At 42.4% G+C, this 18,697-nt stretch overlaps 1 protein-coding gene across 2 annotated transcripts in view; it reads right to left on the bottom strand.

The window, feature by feature from the left end:
• The window catches only part of slc12a1 (solute carrier family 12 member 1), a 120,064-nt gene extending 105,238 nt beyond the window's left edge, over positions 1-14,826 (bottom strand). For both annotated transcript variants that reach the window (XM_067973348.1, XM_067973347.1), the window contains exon 1: positions 14,187-14,826. In XM_067973348.1, coding sequence (XP_067829449.1) covers positions 14,187-14,594 — 408 coding nt within the window. In that variant the 5' untranslated portion in view covers positions 14,595-14,826. The remainder of the gene's footprint in view (positions 1-14,186) is intronic.
• Between the last annotated feature and the right edge of the window lie 3,871 nt (positions 14,827-18,697).

Below are 18,697 nucleotides of genomic sequence, written 5' to 3' on the forward strand. Positions count from 1 at the left end.
ACATCCTAGGGTTCTAAAAGAGGTGGCTGCAGAGATAGTGGATGTATTCATTTTGATCTTCCAGAATTCCATAGATTTTAGAACAGTCCCCATGGATTGGAAGGTATCAAATATAATCCCACTATTCAAGAAAGGAGGAAGAGAGAAAACAGGGAACTATAGGCCAGTTAGCCTGACATCAGTAGTAGGAAAAATGCTAGAATCTATTATTAAGCACGTAGTAACAGGACACTTAAAAATTTATAATATGATTAGGCAGAGTCAACAGTTTTATGAAAGGGAAATAGTGTTTGACAAATCTATTAGTTTTCTGTAACTAAGAGTAGATAAAGGGGAACTAGTGGATGTAGTATATTTGGATTTTCAAAAGGCATTTCAATAAGGTGACACGCAAGAGGTTGTTACACAAGATTAGGGCTCATGGGATTGGAGGTAATATATTAACATGGATTGAGGGTTGGTTAAAGGAAAGAAAACAGGTCATTTTCAGGTTGGTAGGTTGTAACTGGTGGGGTGCTGCAAATATCAGTGCTTGGGCCTCAGCTGTATACAATCTATATCAATGAGGGGACCGAGTGTAATGTATCCAAGTTTGCTGACGATACAAAGCTAAGTGGGAAAGTAAGCTGCGAGGAGGATGCAAAGAGGCTGCAAATGGATACAGACCGGTTAATAAGTGGGCGAGAAGGTGGCAGATGGAGTATAACGTGGGGAAATGTGAAATTATCCACTTTGGTAGGAAGAATAGAAAAGCAGCATATTTTTTGAAAAGGAGAGAGACTAAGAAATGTTGGTTGTCAGAGGGATTTGGGTGCCCTTGTACATGAATCAGAAAGTTGACATGCAGGTACAGCAAGCAATTCAGAAGGCAAATGTTACATTAGCCATTATTGCAAGGGGGTTGGAGTATAAGAGTGAGGAGGTTTTGCTGCAATTATATAGGGCTCTGGTGAGGCCACACCTGGAGTACTGTGTACAGTTTAGGTCTCTTTACCCAAGGAAAGATATACTTGCCTTAGAGGGGGTGCAACAAGGTTCACTAGATTGAGTCCTCAGATGAAAGGGTTGTCCTAAGGAGAGATAGAGTAGAATGGGCCTATACTCTCGAGTTTAGAAGAATGAGAGGTGATCTCATTGAAACGTATAAAATTCTTAGTGGGCTTGACAGGAGAGATACGGAGAGGTTGTTGCCCTTGGCTGGAGTCTAGAACTAGGGGGCAGTCTCAGAATAAGGGGTCAGCTATTTAGGACTGAGATGAGGAAAAATGTCTTCACTCAGAGGGCTGTGAATCTTTAAAATTCTCTACCTCAGAGGGCTGTGGATTCTCAGTCGTTGTCTATATTGAAGGCTGAGATCGATGGATATTTGGCCTCTAAGGGAATCAAGGGATATGGGCATAGGGCAGGAAAGTGGAGTTGAGGTAGAAGATCATCAGAGCGCTGAGAACAGCTGAGAGGAGCCGAGCCGAGCGGAGGGAGCGTCCGATAAAAGGCGGGATTTCAGAGCGCTGAGAACAGCTGAGAGGAGCCGAGCCGAGCGGAGGGAGCGTCCGATAAAAGGCGGGATTTCAGAGCGCTGAGAACAGCTGAGAGGAGCCGAGCCGAGCGGAGGGAGCGTCCGATAAAAGGCGGGATTTCAGAGCGCTGAGAGGAGCCGAGCCGAGCGGAGGGAGCGTCCGATAAAAGGCGGGATTTCAGAGCGCTGAGAACAGCTGAGAGGAGCCGAGCCGAGCGGAGCTGCGACCGAGTTCGAAGTGACGTCAGGAATCAGATCGGGACGCGACACAGGGGAGGCACCTGATTGGTGAGTAGGTTCAGGTGAGTATTTCTCCTTATCTACAGTAACTGAAGTAAAAGGAAAGGGAAGGTCTGCAGGTCTGAAAGGAAGTAGCATTTATTTTTTAGTGAATCAAGGTCCCTAGTGTAGTTAACATTCTCTAAATTGAGAACAATTTAAAGGAGTAAACTCCTTAAAGGGAGTGGTAAGTAGTTTTTCTTTCCTTTTTTTTTCTCTTGACATTGTAGTTGTTCTTAAGCTAATTTAAGGGTTAAGTCATGGCAGGAGATCCCAGCGCCGTGTCATGTTCCTCTTGTGGGATGTGGGAATTCAGGGCTCCTTCCTGTATCCCTGATTCCTTCACCTGCGGGAAGTGTGTCCAGCTGCAGCTATTGTTTGACCGCTTGACGGCTCTGGAGCTGCGGATGGACTCACTTTGGAGCATCCGCGATGCTGAGAAAGTCGTGGATAGCACGTTCAGTGAGTTGGTCACACCGCAGATAAAAATTACTGAGGGAGATAGTGAATGGGTGACCAACAGACAGAGGAAGAGTAGGAAGGCAGTGCAGGGGTCCCCTGCGGTCATCTCCCTCCAAAACAGGTATACCGTTTTGGATACTGTTGGCGGAGATGGCTCACCAGGGGAAGGTGGCAGTGGCCAGGTTCATGGCACCGTGGCTGGCTCTGCTGCACAGGAGGGCAGGAAAAAGAGTGGCAGAGCTATAGTGATAGGGGACTCGATTGTAAGGGGAATAGACAGGCGTTTCTGCGGACGCAACCGAGACTCCAGGATGGTATGTTGCCTCCCTGGTGCAAGGGTCAAGGATGTCTCGGAGCGGCTGCAGGACATTCTGGAGGGGGAGGGTGAACAGCCAGTTGTCGTGGTGCATATAGGCACCAACGATATAGGTAAAAAACAGGATGAGGTCCTACAAGCTGAATTTAGGGAGTTAGGAGTTAAACTAAAGAGTAGGACCTCAAAGGTAGTAATCTCAGGATTGCTACCAGTGCCACGGGCTAGTCAGAGTAGGAATGACAGGATAGCTAAGATGAATACGTGGCTTGAGAGATGGTGCAAGAGGGAGGGATTCAAATTCCTGGGCCATTGGAACCGGTTCTGGGGGAGGTGGGACCAGTACAAATTGGACGGTCTGCATCTGGGCAGGACTGGAACCAATGTCCTAGGGGGAGTGTTTGCTAGTGCTGTTGGGGAGGGTTTAAACTAATGTGGCAGGGGGATGGGAACCGATGCAGGAAGTCAGTGGGAAATAAAGTGGTGACAGAAACAAAAGGCAGTAAGGGAGAGTGTACAGAACATGACCGGACAGATGGTCTGAGAAAGCAGGGCAAAGACCAAGGGAAGACTAGATTAAACTGCATTTATTTCAATGCAAGAAGTCTGATGGGCAAGGCAGATGAACTCAGGGCATGGATGGGTACATGGGACTGGGATGTTATAGCTATTACTGAAACATGGCTAAGGGAGGGGCAGGACTGGCAGCTCAATGTTCCAGGGTACAGATGCTATAGGAAAGATAGAGCAGGAGGTAAGAGAGGAGGGGGAGTTGCGTTCTTGATTAGGGAGAACATCACGGCAGTAGTGAGAGGGGATATATCCGAGGGTTCGCCCACTGAGTCCATATGGGTAGAACTGAAAAATAAGAAGGGAGAGATCACTTTGATAGGATTGTACTACAGACCCCCAAATAGTCAACGGGAAATTGAGGAGCAAATATGTAAGGAGATTACAGACAGCTGCAAGAAAAATAGGGTGGTAATAGTAGGGGACTTTAACTTTCCCAACATTGACTGGGACAGCCATAGCATTAGGGGCTTGGATGGAGAGAAATTTGTTGAGTGCATTCAGGAGGAATTTCTCATTCAGTATGTGGATGGCCCGACTAGAGAGGGGGCAAAACTTGACCTCCTCTTGGGAAATAAGGAAGGGCAGGTGACAGAAGTGTTAGTGAGGGATCACTTTGGGACCAGTGATCATAATTCCATTAGTTTTAAGATAGCTATGGAGAAGGATAGGTCTGGCCCAAAAGTTAAAATTCTAAATTGGGGAAAGGCCAATTTTGATGGTATTAGACAGGAACTTTCAGAAGTTGATTGGGAGAGTCTGTTGGCAGGCAAAGGGACGTCTGGTAAGTGGGAGGCTTTCAAAAGTGTGTTAACCAGGGTTCAGTGTAAGCACATTCCTTATAAAGTGAAGGGCAAGGCTGGTAGAAGTAGGGAACCTTGGATGACTCGGGAGATTGAGGCACTAGTCAAAAATAAGAAGGAGGCATATGACATGCATAGACAGCTGGGATCAAGTGGATCCCTTGAAGAGTATAGAGATTGCCGGAGTAGAGTTAAGAGAGAAATCAGGAGGGCAAAAAGGGGATATGAGATTGCTTTGGCAGATCAGGCAAAGGTGAATCCAAAGAGCTTCTACAAATACATAAAGGGCAAAAGGGTAACAAGGGAGAGAGTAGGGCCTCTTAAGGATCAACAAGGTCATCTATGTGCGGAACCACAAGAGATGGGTGAGATCCTGAATGAATATTTCACATCGGTATTTACGGTTGAGAAAGGCATGGATGTTAGGGAACTTGGGGAAATAAATAGTGATGTCTTGAGGAGTGTACATATTACAGAGAGGGAGGTGCTGGAAGTCTTAACGCGCATCAAGGTAGATAAATCTCCGGGACCTGATGAAATGTATCCCAGGACGTTATGGGAGGTTAGGGAGGAAATTGCGGGTCCCCTAGCAGAGATATTTGAATCATCCACCGCTACAGGTGAGGTGCCTGAAGATTGGAGGGTAGCAAATGTTGTGCCTTTGTTTAAGAAGGGCGGCAGGGAAAAGCCTGGGAACTACAGACCAGTGAGCCTGACATCTGTAGTGGGTAAGTTGTTAGAGGGTATTCTGAGGGACAGAATCTACAGGCATTTGGAGAGGCAGGGACTAATTAGGAACAGTCAGCATGGTTTTGTGAGAGGAAAATCATGTCTCACGAATTTGATTGAGTTTTTTGAAGGGGTAACCAAGAAGATAGATGAGGGCTGTGCAGTAGACGTGGTCTACATGGACTTCAGCAAAGCATTTGACAAGGTACCGCATGGTAGGTTGTTACATAAGGTTAAATCTCATGGGATCCAAGGTGAGGTAGCCAATTGGATACAAAATTGGCTTGACGACAGAAGACAGAGGGTGGTTGTCGAGGGTTGTTTTTCAAACTGGATGCCTGTGTCCAGCGGTGTGCCTCAGGGATCGGTGCTGGGTCCGCTGTTATTTGTTATTTATATTAATGATTTGGATGAGAATTTAGGAGGCATGGTTAGTAAGTTTGCAGATGACACCAAGATTGGTGGCATTGTGGACAGTGAAGAAGGTTATCTAGGATTGCAACGGGATCTTGATAAATTGGGCCAGTGGGCCGATGAATGGCAGATGGAGTTTAATTTAGATAAATGTGAGGTGATGCATTTTGGTAGATCGAATCGGGCCAGGACCTACTCCGTTAATGGTAGGGCGTTGGGGAGAGTTATAGAACAAAGAGATCTAGGAGTACAGATTCATAGCTCCTTGAAAGTGGAGTCACAGGTGGATAGGGTGGTGAAGAAGGCATTCAGCATGCTTGGTTTCATTGGTCAGAACATTGAATGCAGGAGTTGGGATGTCTTGTTGAAGTTGTACAGGGCATTGGTGAGGCCACACTTGGAGTACTGTGTACAGTTCTGGTCACCCTATTATAGAAAGGATATTATTAAACTAGAAAGAGTGCAGAAAAGATTTACTAGGATGCTACCGGGACTTGATGGTTTGACTTACAGGGAGAGGTTAGACAGACTGGGACTTTATTCCCTGGAGAGTAGGAGGTTAAGGGGTGATCTTATAGAAGTCTATAAAATAATGAGGGGCATAGATAAGGTCGATAGTCAAAATCTTTTCCCAAAGGTAGGGGAGTCTATAACGAGGGGGCACAGATTTAAGGTGAGAGGGGAGAGATACAAAAGGATCCAGAGGGGCAATTTTTTCACTCAAAGGGTGGTGAGTGTCTGGAACGAGCTGCCAGAGGCAGTAGTAGAGGCGGGTACAATTTTGTCTTTTAAAAAGCATTTGGACAGTTACATGGGGAAGATGGGTATCGAGGGATATGGGCCAAGTGCAGGCAATTGGGACTAGCTTAATGGTATAAACTGGGCGACATGGACATGTTGGGCCGAAGGGCCTGTTTCCATGTTGTAACTTCTATGATTCTATGATTCTATGATCTTACTGAATGGCAGAGCAGGCTCGTGGGGTCATATGATCTACTCCTGCTCCTGCTCCTTTTTCTTATGTTCTTAAGCTATGTGGAAAGAGGCTTCATCTCAACAGCCCAAGTCATGTAACAGCTCCAGGAAATGGATTTGCAGCCAGAGCAGCATCAGGATGGCACTTTCAGTGGAAATGAAAGTGATCACTATAGTCAATTTCTACACCACTGGGTGCTTCCAGGCAACAACAGGAGACATCACTCAAATCAATCAGTATGCAGTTTGCCTTTGCATCACTGTGGCAAAAATGCATTTCTCTATCACAACCTGGAACTCAGTACTGGCTGGAGAGGCAGACCAGCTGTGTCACATTCCCCAAGTACAAGGCTCATTGATTAAACTCCACCATTTGTGCAGGCAGTGCCTTTCCTTTACACAACAGAAACAGTCACTACTCACTCAATATTGAAATTATATGCAGTTACCATTAAATAATCATGGCAGTTAATGTGATTTTCTGGAAAGTGTTCACAACCCACACAACCAAGGGTATCTCAAATGTTCAAAGGGGAAGATACAATCCAAGTTTGGCTCCTGGGAGACATGGCTAACCCACTTCAAATGTGGCTAATGAGATCTCTATGGAATTCCCAGATTCCAAAAGAAAGGGGCTATGAAGACACACATTTGCAAGGCAGAAATATAGTAGACTAGACCTTTGTCTTCCTAAAACAATTCCAAGGTCTGGATCGTTTGGTGGTGCCAGTTAGTGTCTGAGATCAAGTTGACAGAATGACTGTAGTTGCTTCTATGTTACACAGTATTACCTTTGAAAGAAACATGCACATGACTGATGAAGAGCTGCAGCAAGACAGGCCCCAGAAAGAAGATTAGGGAGAATAAAAAGCACCTGCAACATTTATACCAGTGCCCCAAATGGTACATGTAGAACCAGCACTGATTATTCTCACCCCATCCTCAACCATAAGATCTGCACACAGATCTTTCTGTAACAGATATAGAATATAGAACTTTGTACTTATATTTCAACTAAAATTGTCTGCCACTTTTTTGGGTGGTACATGACTGGCTTTTTTGCTCACTATTGTTATGTGCAATTTTTTTTTCACATCAATTTTACAGCAACACTGAATGTTTACAATATGTTGAGTGGTATGCGGTCATGCTGTGTAAACTAGTGCCATCATGCTCTTTCTTATGTAAACTAGTGCCATCATGCTTTTGGCTTATTGAAAGGAGCAGATGTTGAGGATTTCTGAGTGGATTCCTGCTTGCAACTTTGCCAGCCACTATCTCCATATGTTGCTGACCCAAACACTCCTGCCTGTTTTAACAGCCTGTCTTATTCCGGCTGTGTGGACCTGCAAGTTTTGGGGTGCTTCTTTTGCTACTTTCCAAAAAGCAGGGACTAGCAGGAAAATGAGAGGCACCCACTCTTTTGATTCTGCACAGACTGTTGGCACTGATCTAATAATGTTGGAATCACTGCACCCTGCTGAAGTCTCTGAATCTGCTTATGACTGCCATTAATATATTTCCAAGCAGGTCAAAAACAGTCTTTATCACATCTTCAACTGTGAACCTCAATGCCTCATCATTATAGGAAGCGTTTGAGGGGGTTACTCCATCTACACTCACCCCCTGCATGCCTGAGGTCTCTCCTGCATATGCCACTGATTCAAATGCTGCTCAATGGCAGACTTCAGTAGACAGTACTTGTTCATAATACTGTCTGACTGGGTACCAATCAACTGATAAAACCAGGTAACCTTTGTTCCCACTTTCCTCTCCATGAATTTTCCACTCTCCACTAACTGACTGGGTAGTAGAATCCACAGTTCTACCAATTCTTTGCATAAATACATTTCTCCTCACCTCTCTCCTCACTCTCAAGTGAGAATTTTCAATTGATGAACCCTGGTCCCTAGCTTCCCAGCCATAGGAAATTTCCAATCAAAAGCTTTCTAATTTTAAAAACCTCTAATAAATCTCCTCAATCTTCTTTGTTCTAGTGGAATAGTCCCAGTATCTCAAGTCTCTCCTCATAACTGTAGTTTTCATCCTTATTATTGTGGTGAATCTACATTGTATGCTCTCTATGGTTTCTACATCCTTTCTACAATAAGACATCCAAAACTGCACACAGTACTGTAGCTGTGGCCTAACCAATGTTTTGAACAAATATATTACTACTTTACTCTTGCACTCTATGCCCAAAATTCTATGGACTTTTTTTTTAAAAATAGCTTCATCTACTTGCACTCAGGGTAAATATGTGCTTGAACCTCTCTGTTGATCCCTCCCATCAACTATGGAAGATGGAATTCAATCTGGAGAAGTGTGAAGTCCTCCACTCCTCAAACAAGAAAGACAAATCGGAATATTTTCTTAATGGCGAGAGACTAGGAACTGTGGAGGAGCAAAGCGATTTGGGTGTCCAAGTAAAATAGAGTAACATTTTTCATGCAATGAGTGAACACACACTTATTTTTTAGGCTCAACTATTGCACAGATATAAAAAGCAATCAAAAAGGCTAATGGAATGTCGGCCTTCATCTCAAGGGGGCTGGAATGCAAAGGGGAGGCGGTTATGCTTCAGTTGTACAGCACCTTGGTCAGATCCCACCTGAAGTACTGCGTTCCGTTTTGGGCACTGCACCTCAGGAAGCTGCTATTGGCCTTAGAGGGTGTACAATGAAGATTCACCAGAATAATTTAATCCTTTAAGTTCTAGTATTATGAGAACAGATTGCAAAGACTTGGTTTGAATTCCCACATTTAGACGGTTGAGGAGTGATCAAATTGAGGTTTTTAAAATTATAAAATGATTCGAGAGTGTACATAAGAACACAAGAAATAGGAGCAGGAGTAGGCCTCACAGCCCCTACAGCCTGCTCTGCCATTCATGGCTGATCTTTGACCTCAACTCCACTTTCCCGCCCGATCCTCATATCCCTTGATTCCCTTAGAGACCAAAAATCTATCGATCTCAGCCTTAAATATACTCAACAACTGAGCTGGGATAGAGAATTCCAAAGACTCACAACCTTCCAAGTGAACAAATTCCTCCTCATCCCAGTCCTAAATGTCCGACCCCTTATCCTGAGACTATGTCCTCTAGTTCTAGACTCTCCAGCCAGGAGAAACAGCCTCTCAGTATCTACACTGTCAAACCCTCTCAGAATCTTATATGTTTCAATGGGATCACCTCTCATTCTTCTAAACTCGAGAGTATAGGCCCATTCTACTCAATCTCTCCTCATAGGAGGACCCTCTCATCCCAGGAATCAATCTAGTAAACCTTCATTGCACCGCCTCTAAGGCAAGTATATCGTACCTTAGGTAAGGAGACCAAAACTGTACACAGTACTCCAGGCGTGGCCTTGCCAAAGCCCTGTACAACTGCAGCAAGACTTCCTTACTCCAACCCCCTTGCAATAAAGGCCAACAAACCATTTGCCTTCCTAATTGCTTGCTGTATCTGCATGTTAACTTTGTGTTTGTGTGCAAGGACACCCAAATCCCTCCGAAACCCAACATTTAATAGTTTCTCATTTTAAAAATATTCTGCTTTTCTATTCTCCCTTCAAGTGGATAACTTCACATTTCCCTACATTATATTCCATCCGCCACCTTCTCGCCCACTCATTTAACCTGTCTACATCCCTTTGCAGCCTGTGTCCTCCTCACAGCTTATTTTCCCATCTAGCTTTTTATAGTCAGCAAACTTGGATACATTACACTCAGTCCCTTCATCTAAGTTATTAATATAGATTGTAAATAGCTGAGGCCCAAGCACAATCCCTGCAGCACCCTAGTTACAACCTGCCAACCTGAAAATGTCCTATTTATTCCTACATTCGGTTTTCTGTCCATTAACCAATTCTCTATCCATGCTAATATATTACCCCAACCCAATGAGCTCTCATCTTGCGTAACAACCTTGTGTGGTACCTTATCGAATGCCTTTTGAATACATCCTCAAAAAACTCCTGTAGATTTGTCAAACACACTTTCCCTTTCATAAAACCATGTTGACTCTTCCTAATCATATTATGATTTCATAAGTGACCCGTTACCATGCCCTTAATAGATTCCAACATTTTCCCAATTACTGATGTCAGGCTAACTGGCCTGTAGTTCCCCCTTTTCTCTCACTCTCCTTTCTTGAATAGCAGTATTACATTTGCTACCTTCCAATCCACTGGGACCATTCTAGAATCCAGAGAATTTTGGAAGATCACAACCAATGCATCCACTATCTCTGCAGCCACCTCTTTTAGAACCCAAGGATGTAGGCCATCTGGTCCATGGAATTTGTTGGCTTTTAATCCCATTAATTTCTCTAGTACTTTTTCTTTACTAATATTACTTTAAGTTCCTCACTCTCATTAGACCCTTGGTTCCCCACTATTTGTTATTTTTTTGTGTCTTCTACTGTGAAGATATACAAAATATTTGTTTAACATCTATTTCCTTATTCCCCATTATAAATTTCTCCTGTCTCAGCCTCTAAGGGACCCACATTTACTTTCACTAGCCTCTTCCTTTTTATATACTTGTGGAAGCTCTTACAATCTTTTTATATTTCTTGCTAGTTTACTCATATTCTATTTTCTCCCTCTATCAATTTTTTGGTCATCCTTTGCTGGTTTCTAAAACTCTCCCAATCCTCAGGCTTACTACTCTTCTTGGCAACATTATACGCCTCTTCTTTTAATCTACTACTATCCTCAACTTCTTTAGTTAGCCATGGATGGATCACTTTTCCCATGGAGTTTTTATTTCTCAATGGAATGTATATTCGTTGAGAATTATGAAATATTTCTTTAAACGTTTGCCATTGCTTATCTACTGACATATCTTTTAATCTAATTTCCCAATCAACCTTAGCCAACTCACCCCTCATATCTATGTAATTGGCTTTATTTAAGTTTAAGACAATGGTTTCGGACTTAAGTACATCACTCTTGAACTCAACATGAAATTCTATCAAATTATGATCACTCGTCCCAGAAGATCCCTTACTATGAGATTACTAATTAACTCTGTCTTATTACACAGGACAAGGTCTAAAATGGCCTGTTCCCTGGTTGGTTCCATGACATATTGTTCTAGGAAACTGTCTCGAATGCATTCCATGAACTCATCCTCCAAACTACTTTTGCCAATTTGATTTGCCCAGTCTATATGAAGATTAAAGTCCCCTATGATTATTGCATTACCTTTGTTACAAGTTCCTCTTATTTCTTGATTAATACAATGTCTGACAATATAACTACTGTTAGGGGTCCTATAAACTACTCCCACCAATGTTTTCTGCCCTTTGTTATTTCTTATCTTCATCCATACTTATTCTATTTCCTGATCTTATAAGCCAAGATCCTTTCTCACTACTATCTTTATGTCATCCTTTATTATCAGGGATACTCCCCACCCCCTTTTCCATTTTGTCAGTCTTTTTGAAAAGTCAAGTACCCTGGAATATTTAGTTCCCAACCTTGGTCACCTTGCAACCACGTCTCAGTAATGGCTACTAGATCAAACCCATTTATCTCTTTGTGCCATTAATTCATCTAACTTGTTACGAATGCTTCGTGCATTGAGATAAAGCACCTTTAATTTTAACTTCTTACTATTTTTCCCTGATTTGACCTTATTCACTGATGCACTATTACCATTAAACTCTCTGTCCCTTCCTGACACCGATTATCTTAACCCAAATCGCTATACTGCTCTACGGTCTTGACTTTTCTCTTTAGATTTAAAAATTCACCCTTACCTGAACCCTCCCCCTGCTTTTTTTTTTGAAAAGTCCTATTTGGTTTCAAACGTTTTAGCCATTCCAGACTGTCTTCCTGGTATGGCTGGTTGATCACTGTCAGCCTTGGCTCAGCAGTAGCACTCTCGTCTGAGTAAGAAGGTTGTGAGTTGAAGTCCCATTCCAGAGATTTGAGCACATAATCTAGGCTGACACTCCAGTGCAGTACTGAGGGAGTGCTGCACTGTCTTTCGGATGAGCTGTTAAACCAAGGCCTCAGGCAGATGTAAATGATCCCATGGTACTATTTCGAAAAAGTGCAGGGGAGTTCTCCCCAGCGTCCTGGCCAATATTTATCCCACAACCAACATCACTAAATCACATTATCTGGTCATTATCACATTGCATTGCAGAGTAGATACAGAAAAGCTATTTCCTCTGCTGGGGAAATCTACACTGTTTGAAAAGGACAAAAAAGGAGTGTTCCTGCAAATAATTATTTCAATATAGGCTTCTATTTTTTAAAAAGTAAAAAGCAGATTATCATTACAGGCATGAGCAAATGCAGGTCCTTCTGGGTACTTTGGGTTTCCAACAATTTTACCTGTTAAACAATGCAAAGACTTTTGACTGAATGGAAAACCAGCCATTAAAGCCAGTTTTCAATAATACAATTTTTTTTGTAACGGGCTCTGGTTCCAAAACAGAGCTTCCTGTAACTTTGTCCTTGCTTCTCTCCCATTCGTTATTCCTGTCTATAGAAACATAGAAAATAGGGGGAGTAGGCCATTCAGCCTTTCAAGCCTGCTCCACCATTCAACATGATCATAGCTGATCCTCTATCTCAATACCATATTCCCACTCTTTCCCCATCCCCATGATGCCTTTTGTGTCTAGATATCTCCATATCTTTTTCTGTTTGTCACAGTTAGAAGAGATAGAAAAAAAACCAAGTAATAAAAATAGGAAAAAGATAAAGAATTCAGAATAGGTTAACAGGGCAAACAGAATTCAAGTGAAAATATAAAGTGGAAGAAAACCTAGGTCCTACAGCAGAATTTTCTGATCAAAATACTCCCCCAAATGCATCTGGAAACTAACTTATGTATTATCATTGCAGCAGCCTCATGCAAACGTGCCCTTTCTGGTGTTTTTCTCTCTACTGCTACTGAGATGAGGAGGAATTTCTTCACTCAGAGGGTTGTGAATCTTTGGAATCCTCTACCGCAGAGGACTGTGGATGCTGAGTCAGAGTATATTCAAGGCTGAGATCAACAGATTTTTGGACTAGAGATACAGGAATCAGGCAGGAAAGTGGAGTTGAGGTTGAAGATCAGCCATGATCTTATTGAATGGCAGAGCAGCATCGAGGGGCCGTCTGGCCTACTCCTGCTCCTGTTTATGTTCCAGTGATATGCTACAGGAAGGGCCAGGTGTGTCCTAAAGGGGCTCAATTCACAACAATGGGGGCTAAGATGCAAGACTAGTCTGGGAACCAAACCAGTGATCAAACCTTAGAAAAAGAAACACTAACAGCTGCAACACACATGGCCCTTCCTATCACATTTCACTGGAGTAGTGGTGGAGAGAAGGGCACCAGAAAGAGCTTCTCTCCATGAGATTACTACAATGAAAATATGTAGTGAATTAATTTCCAACACCAAATTGGCCCAGATCAGCTTCCAAGCCAGTGTGAAGTGCTAATCCTCACTGCACTGATTACAGCTGTTCCAGGACACACATATACCTCTGCATGGTACTCTCACCAGAGCAGTTGGCAAAACTGTTGCAAGGGTTATATTTTCTGATATGAACAATATGGTCACCTATGTTACCTATGGAGCTGGGAGAGTACTTTGAACAGAAAGTACAGTGCCTAGACATCCCTTCCCCTTTAAAGAAAGAAAAGACTTGCACCTTTCATGACCTCAGGCCACCCTAAAGCCAATTAAGCACTTTTCAATCATAGTCACTATTTATAATGTAGTGATGTTGGTTGAGGGATAAATATTAGCCAGGACACCAGGGAGAACTACCCTGCTCTTCAAAATAGTGCCATGGGATCTTTTACATCTACCAGAGGCTGTGGTTTAACGACTCTTCCAAAAGACGGCACCTTGGACAGTGCAGCACTCCCTCAGTACTGCACTGGAGTATCAACCGAGATTATGTGCTCAAATCTGAGTCAGAGGCAAGAGTGCTACCACTGAGCCAAGGTTGACATGGTGGAACAACCAGCCACACCAGGAAGACAGTTTGGAACGGCTAAAACGTTTGAAACCAAACTGTTTAAATGGCATGTAACTTGCATGCAACGCCGCATTGCACTTGGTGCAAGCACCAGCATTGTGACTAGTACAGTAAGTAACTCGCCCTCACCTTCTTTAAGTCTTCATGGAGATCTGCCAGGGAGGGTCTGTTGATCTTAATACCGCTGAAGCTGCCAGTGTTGCGGTAGAAATCGATCCTAGGCACCCTGTCCACAGTGTTGTGCCCAAAGGTTTTCAGGTAGGAATTGGTGATGGTGTCGTAGGAGTGGAGGGTACTGTCGGGGCGAAGGGAGTCCCGGTTCTGGAAGCCTCCTCCTGCCCCCTTGTACTCGAAGTGATGAAGCCGGTTCACCCCGTCCTCTATCTCGAAAGAAGAGGCGGCGTACTCGGGCGGCTCGTCATCCTGCGGGACGCCGCTCATGGGCTGTTCATCCACGAGTCTCACATGGAAACGACTGCAAGGCATCCCGCCCGTGTCATCCGCGCCGGCGAAGCTCGGGTTGAAGTCTCTCTCCATCGCCTCGCCGTTAGCTAAAATTGGGGAGGGTAAAATGGCGCCGACCTCAGACCGCTTCACGTTGCCCGCCTGGCCCCTAGCAACTGCCTTTGGTCCCTGTTATTCTCCGTCGACTTTCCTAGCTCCGTCACCGATCTCCACTCACTATTATTACTTTCAGCCGTCCAGGTCCCAGGATATTCTTTTTTTTAACTACTCTTAATCCCTCACACTCCTTCTCCCAGCCGCTTCCAACGGCAATCCGCGTCGCACGCCCTTTCCCGCTCTTTTTATAGCGCCAACCCCTCGCTCGCGCATGCGCGTCAGTCTGTGGTTTAAAAAGGCTAAGACCTTGGGCTAAGGTAATGGGGTTTCTATATTCATCTGCCTAGCACTTAGATTCAAAGTTTTAAAAAATATTTATATATATAACAACATTTATATGCTCGTCGGGTCAACTATATTTTGCCAAAGTAGTAAAATGTTATTAAAAGATTTGATATTAGTAGGATGAAATGTTAATTACCATAAGGAAGCAATCTGCAGAATACATAGAAACATGCAGCACAGAAGAAAGCCATTCGGTCCATCGTGCCTGTGCCGGCTCTTTGAAAGAGCTATTCAATTAGTCCCACTATTCATCTCTTTCCCCACAGCCCTGTAATTTTTTTTCCATTTTCAAGTATATATACAATTCCCTTTTGAAAGTTACCATTGTATCTGCTTCCACTACTCTTTCAGGCGGTGCATTCCAGATCATAACAAGCCGCTGCGTAAACATTTTATTTGAGAGAGTAAGTTCAACTGTACAAGAGTTACATTCCTTTTCTGAAGACTTACAAAAATAACATCTAATTATCCCCCTCCCCCACAAATAATGTAGGACTGTAGTCCTAGAGACACTAATCAAAATGTGTTTTAATAACTGACTAACCTATTCTACCATACCTGACGAATAAAAAATGAGACGCTGCGCTTCAAGCAACACGAGATACATGCAAGATATCAAACAAAAGTAGGTTACCATTTTGTCTTGTCTGTTTGCATATACCTTATTCATATTACCAGGTTATTTTACTTTCCGAAGAGAATGTGTGTGAAATTGATTTATAACTTCAGCTGCCTAAACAAATTAATACATTCGTTCATATCATATGTACTGCAATTTCTCCTATCATTTTGTTAATTAAGGTCCATTTCATTTGAGAACTTTAATACAGTTTGATTAATGCCTTCAGAGGGAAACAAAGATTCTTTGAATTTAAGACGTAGTTATGTTTCACCCACTGTAAAAAAAAGTGAACCTTTTTATTCATGGAGACTGGGCACGGACTGATTAGGCCGAATGGCCTGTTTCCGTGTTGTAACTTCTATGTAGAACTTGGAAGAGCAAATCTGATATTTGACCATGGGTAGAAAAGCGATTAAATTTGTTCACGTTTTCTAGATATTAAGTACCACCTTTTTCCATTGCAAAGCCTAAACCCCGCAGATCTAGAAAATATAGAACTGAAATGTTTTCTGTTCGATGAACAGATTGGGTAAAGGGCGACTCATCACATGAACAGTGCCAATCTTGCTGAGGAAATACAGGTCGTGTCGAGGTTTTACATGTGTCCGTAACATTAATCCCTCGACACAATCCTTAAATAGACTATAAATCGGAGTGAACAATCATCAAGGAAACATACAAAGAATTGTGCTTTTGTTTTGCTGTATGTGCATACGTGTCTCATTAAATTCAAATTCAGTGACAACCCCACAGTAAAGTGCACAAAAACTGGAAAAACCTCAAAGGGGTCGTGTATTAATTCGCATTTTCCCAAGACAAACTATAGCTTCTTCTAGGAATATTGTTCCTCAACCACAACAGGAAAGTGGGAATTGAAGTGATTCCCATTACCAACATTTATGTTGTGAGAAATACAAAGAGGCAGCCGGTTATATACCAAACTACACCCGCTTTACAAGAGGAGAATGTTTTTTTTCTATTCTGTTAATTATTTTTGGCAGTGTATATTGATCAAAAAAAGCTAAACTCTATTTTAATAGCTGGGAGCCTGTGCTCTTTCAGCCGATTGAACACGTCGGGGTTGGCTGCTTCATTGCATAAATGTTTAGTTTCAGAAGTAAATATATCATGAATCTTGTCTGCAATTTTAAAGGATCTTCTACTGTGTTTGACTGTGAATATCAGGTGTCGCTCTATTGAAGATCCAAAGTACGGCAAATGTCATGAAATGAATCTTGTGATCTATGAACCGAGTGAGGGCACGATGTAGATCGGGGGCAGATATAATAATGTACGAGTAGAAGGTATTTTATTGTGAGCGAACTCTGTTGAGAAATAGCGCCGAAGTCAATTTAAGCTAAACTGTGCGTGTTGGGCAGGAGAGAGAAGAATTTTAATGTAAAGTTGTAACTTGAAATAGATTGAAGATAGAAAAAGACAAACAGCCCGGGTAAATTCTGAACATTGAAAAATGATAAAACAGGCTGACAGAAACACATTAATGTAATCTCGACCGGAGGGAAAAAGGAATGAAGCCGAGAGAGAGAGAGAGAGAGCGAGACTCAGCTTTAATCCCCATCTCAGTATTTCCTATTTGTTTCAAATATTTTTATAAATTGCGTTAATTGTTCTAAATAATGTGCATTGTTTACTCCACTATTATTTGTACAAATCGTTGGTTTCCAGTAACTATTACAGTGGCAACACTAACTGTTGGAAAATCAATGCCATCGGAATTTTAAAATGTAGTAGTATTGAGGGGCTAACTTTCAGACAGTGCATTCCAGATCGCTGTGTTTTTTTTTAAAAAATGCCTCCTCATCTACCTCTTTTTTTTGCCAGTTATCTTAAATCTGTGACCTCTAGTTTTGGACTCCCCAAAATGTTATTGTCCCTGAAGCTTCCAAACGCTGAGCACTTTGGTCTGAAATTCCTCTTCCTATTTTAGCGAAGGGTTTAAAATAAATGGGTTCATGTCAGCCTGTTAAGCGTTTGTGAACTAGTGCAATATCAGGGCCAATATGTCATGACTCAAATTTTCTATTCCTATCAGCTTTGTTTTTCAAATTATTTGCTGAAACAAAGAGAGCACGTGGAGACAAATGAAGTTTTTATAACAAAATTCAACACTTTGATTTTTTTTAAATGTGCAACGCCTTACAGCTACTGTTATTTTAGTTCCCTGCAAAGATTTAACATTGTAATAATTGTTTTATTTGCATATCATCAGGAAGTGAATTCCACTGGGGGAACACGTTTCTTTTCAATTGTTGCTGAATTATTGGAATTTTCTGTGGTAATTTGACGTGGGGAGGTTAGAACAGGACTCAAGTCACGGGCTCAGCGTTCCTCCGGCGTTTTAACTCAAGACAGTTAGTATGATATTAACTTTACAAATACATTCAGTTTCACAAATGCGATCCTCCCAAATCTTACCTTCATGACCCAGATAATTATGATTTAAGTCGAATCCCAATCAACTCAGTTTTTGTTAACAAAAAAGGTGATCTCAGCAGACTAAATGTTGAAATAAAACATAAAAGGAAAATCAACCGGGGGTCACAGTCTCAGGATACGGGGCATGCCATTTAGAACCGAGATGAGGAGAAATTTCTTCACTCAGAGGGTGATGAACCTGTGGAATTCTCTACCACAGGAGGCAATGGAGGCCAAGTCATTAGATGTATTCAAGAAGGAGATAGATACATTTCTTAATGTTAAAGGAATCAAGGGATATGGGGAAAAAGCGGGAACAGGGTACTGAGTTAGACGATCAGCCATGATCATTTTGAATGGCGGAACAGGCCCAAAGGGCCGAATGGTCTATTCTTGCTCCTATTTTCTATGTTTCTATGTAAATACGCAAGAAAGGCCAATACAACCCACACTTCTTACTCACGTAGATACTTGCTATAGCATCAGGGGCTGTGTGGATTTGTCTAGCTATATCAAATCAGGCCTTAATTTTAGAAGAAAATCAGTGTCAGGCAGATAGATGAGAAAAGTGCACAGTCTAAGAAAGGTCCATTTTCTCAGTCGAACTACTTGCCAAGTCAGTGCCATGAATTATTTAAAGCCAACTCTACACAACTGTACAGGGGCTAATTTGAAA

This window comes from Heptranchias perlo, chromosome 38, assembly GCF_035084215.1.
Source record: "Heptranchias perlo isolate sHepPer1 chromosome 38, sHepPer1.hap1, whole genome shotgun sequence".
Lineage (NCBI taxonomy): Eukaryota > Metazoa > Chordata > Chondrichthyes > Hexanchiformes > Hexanchidae > Heptranchias > Heptranchias perlo.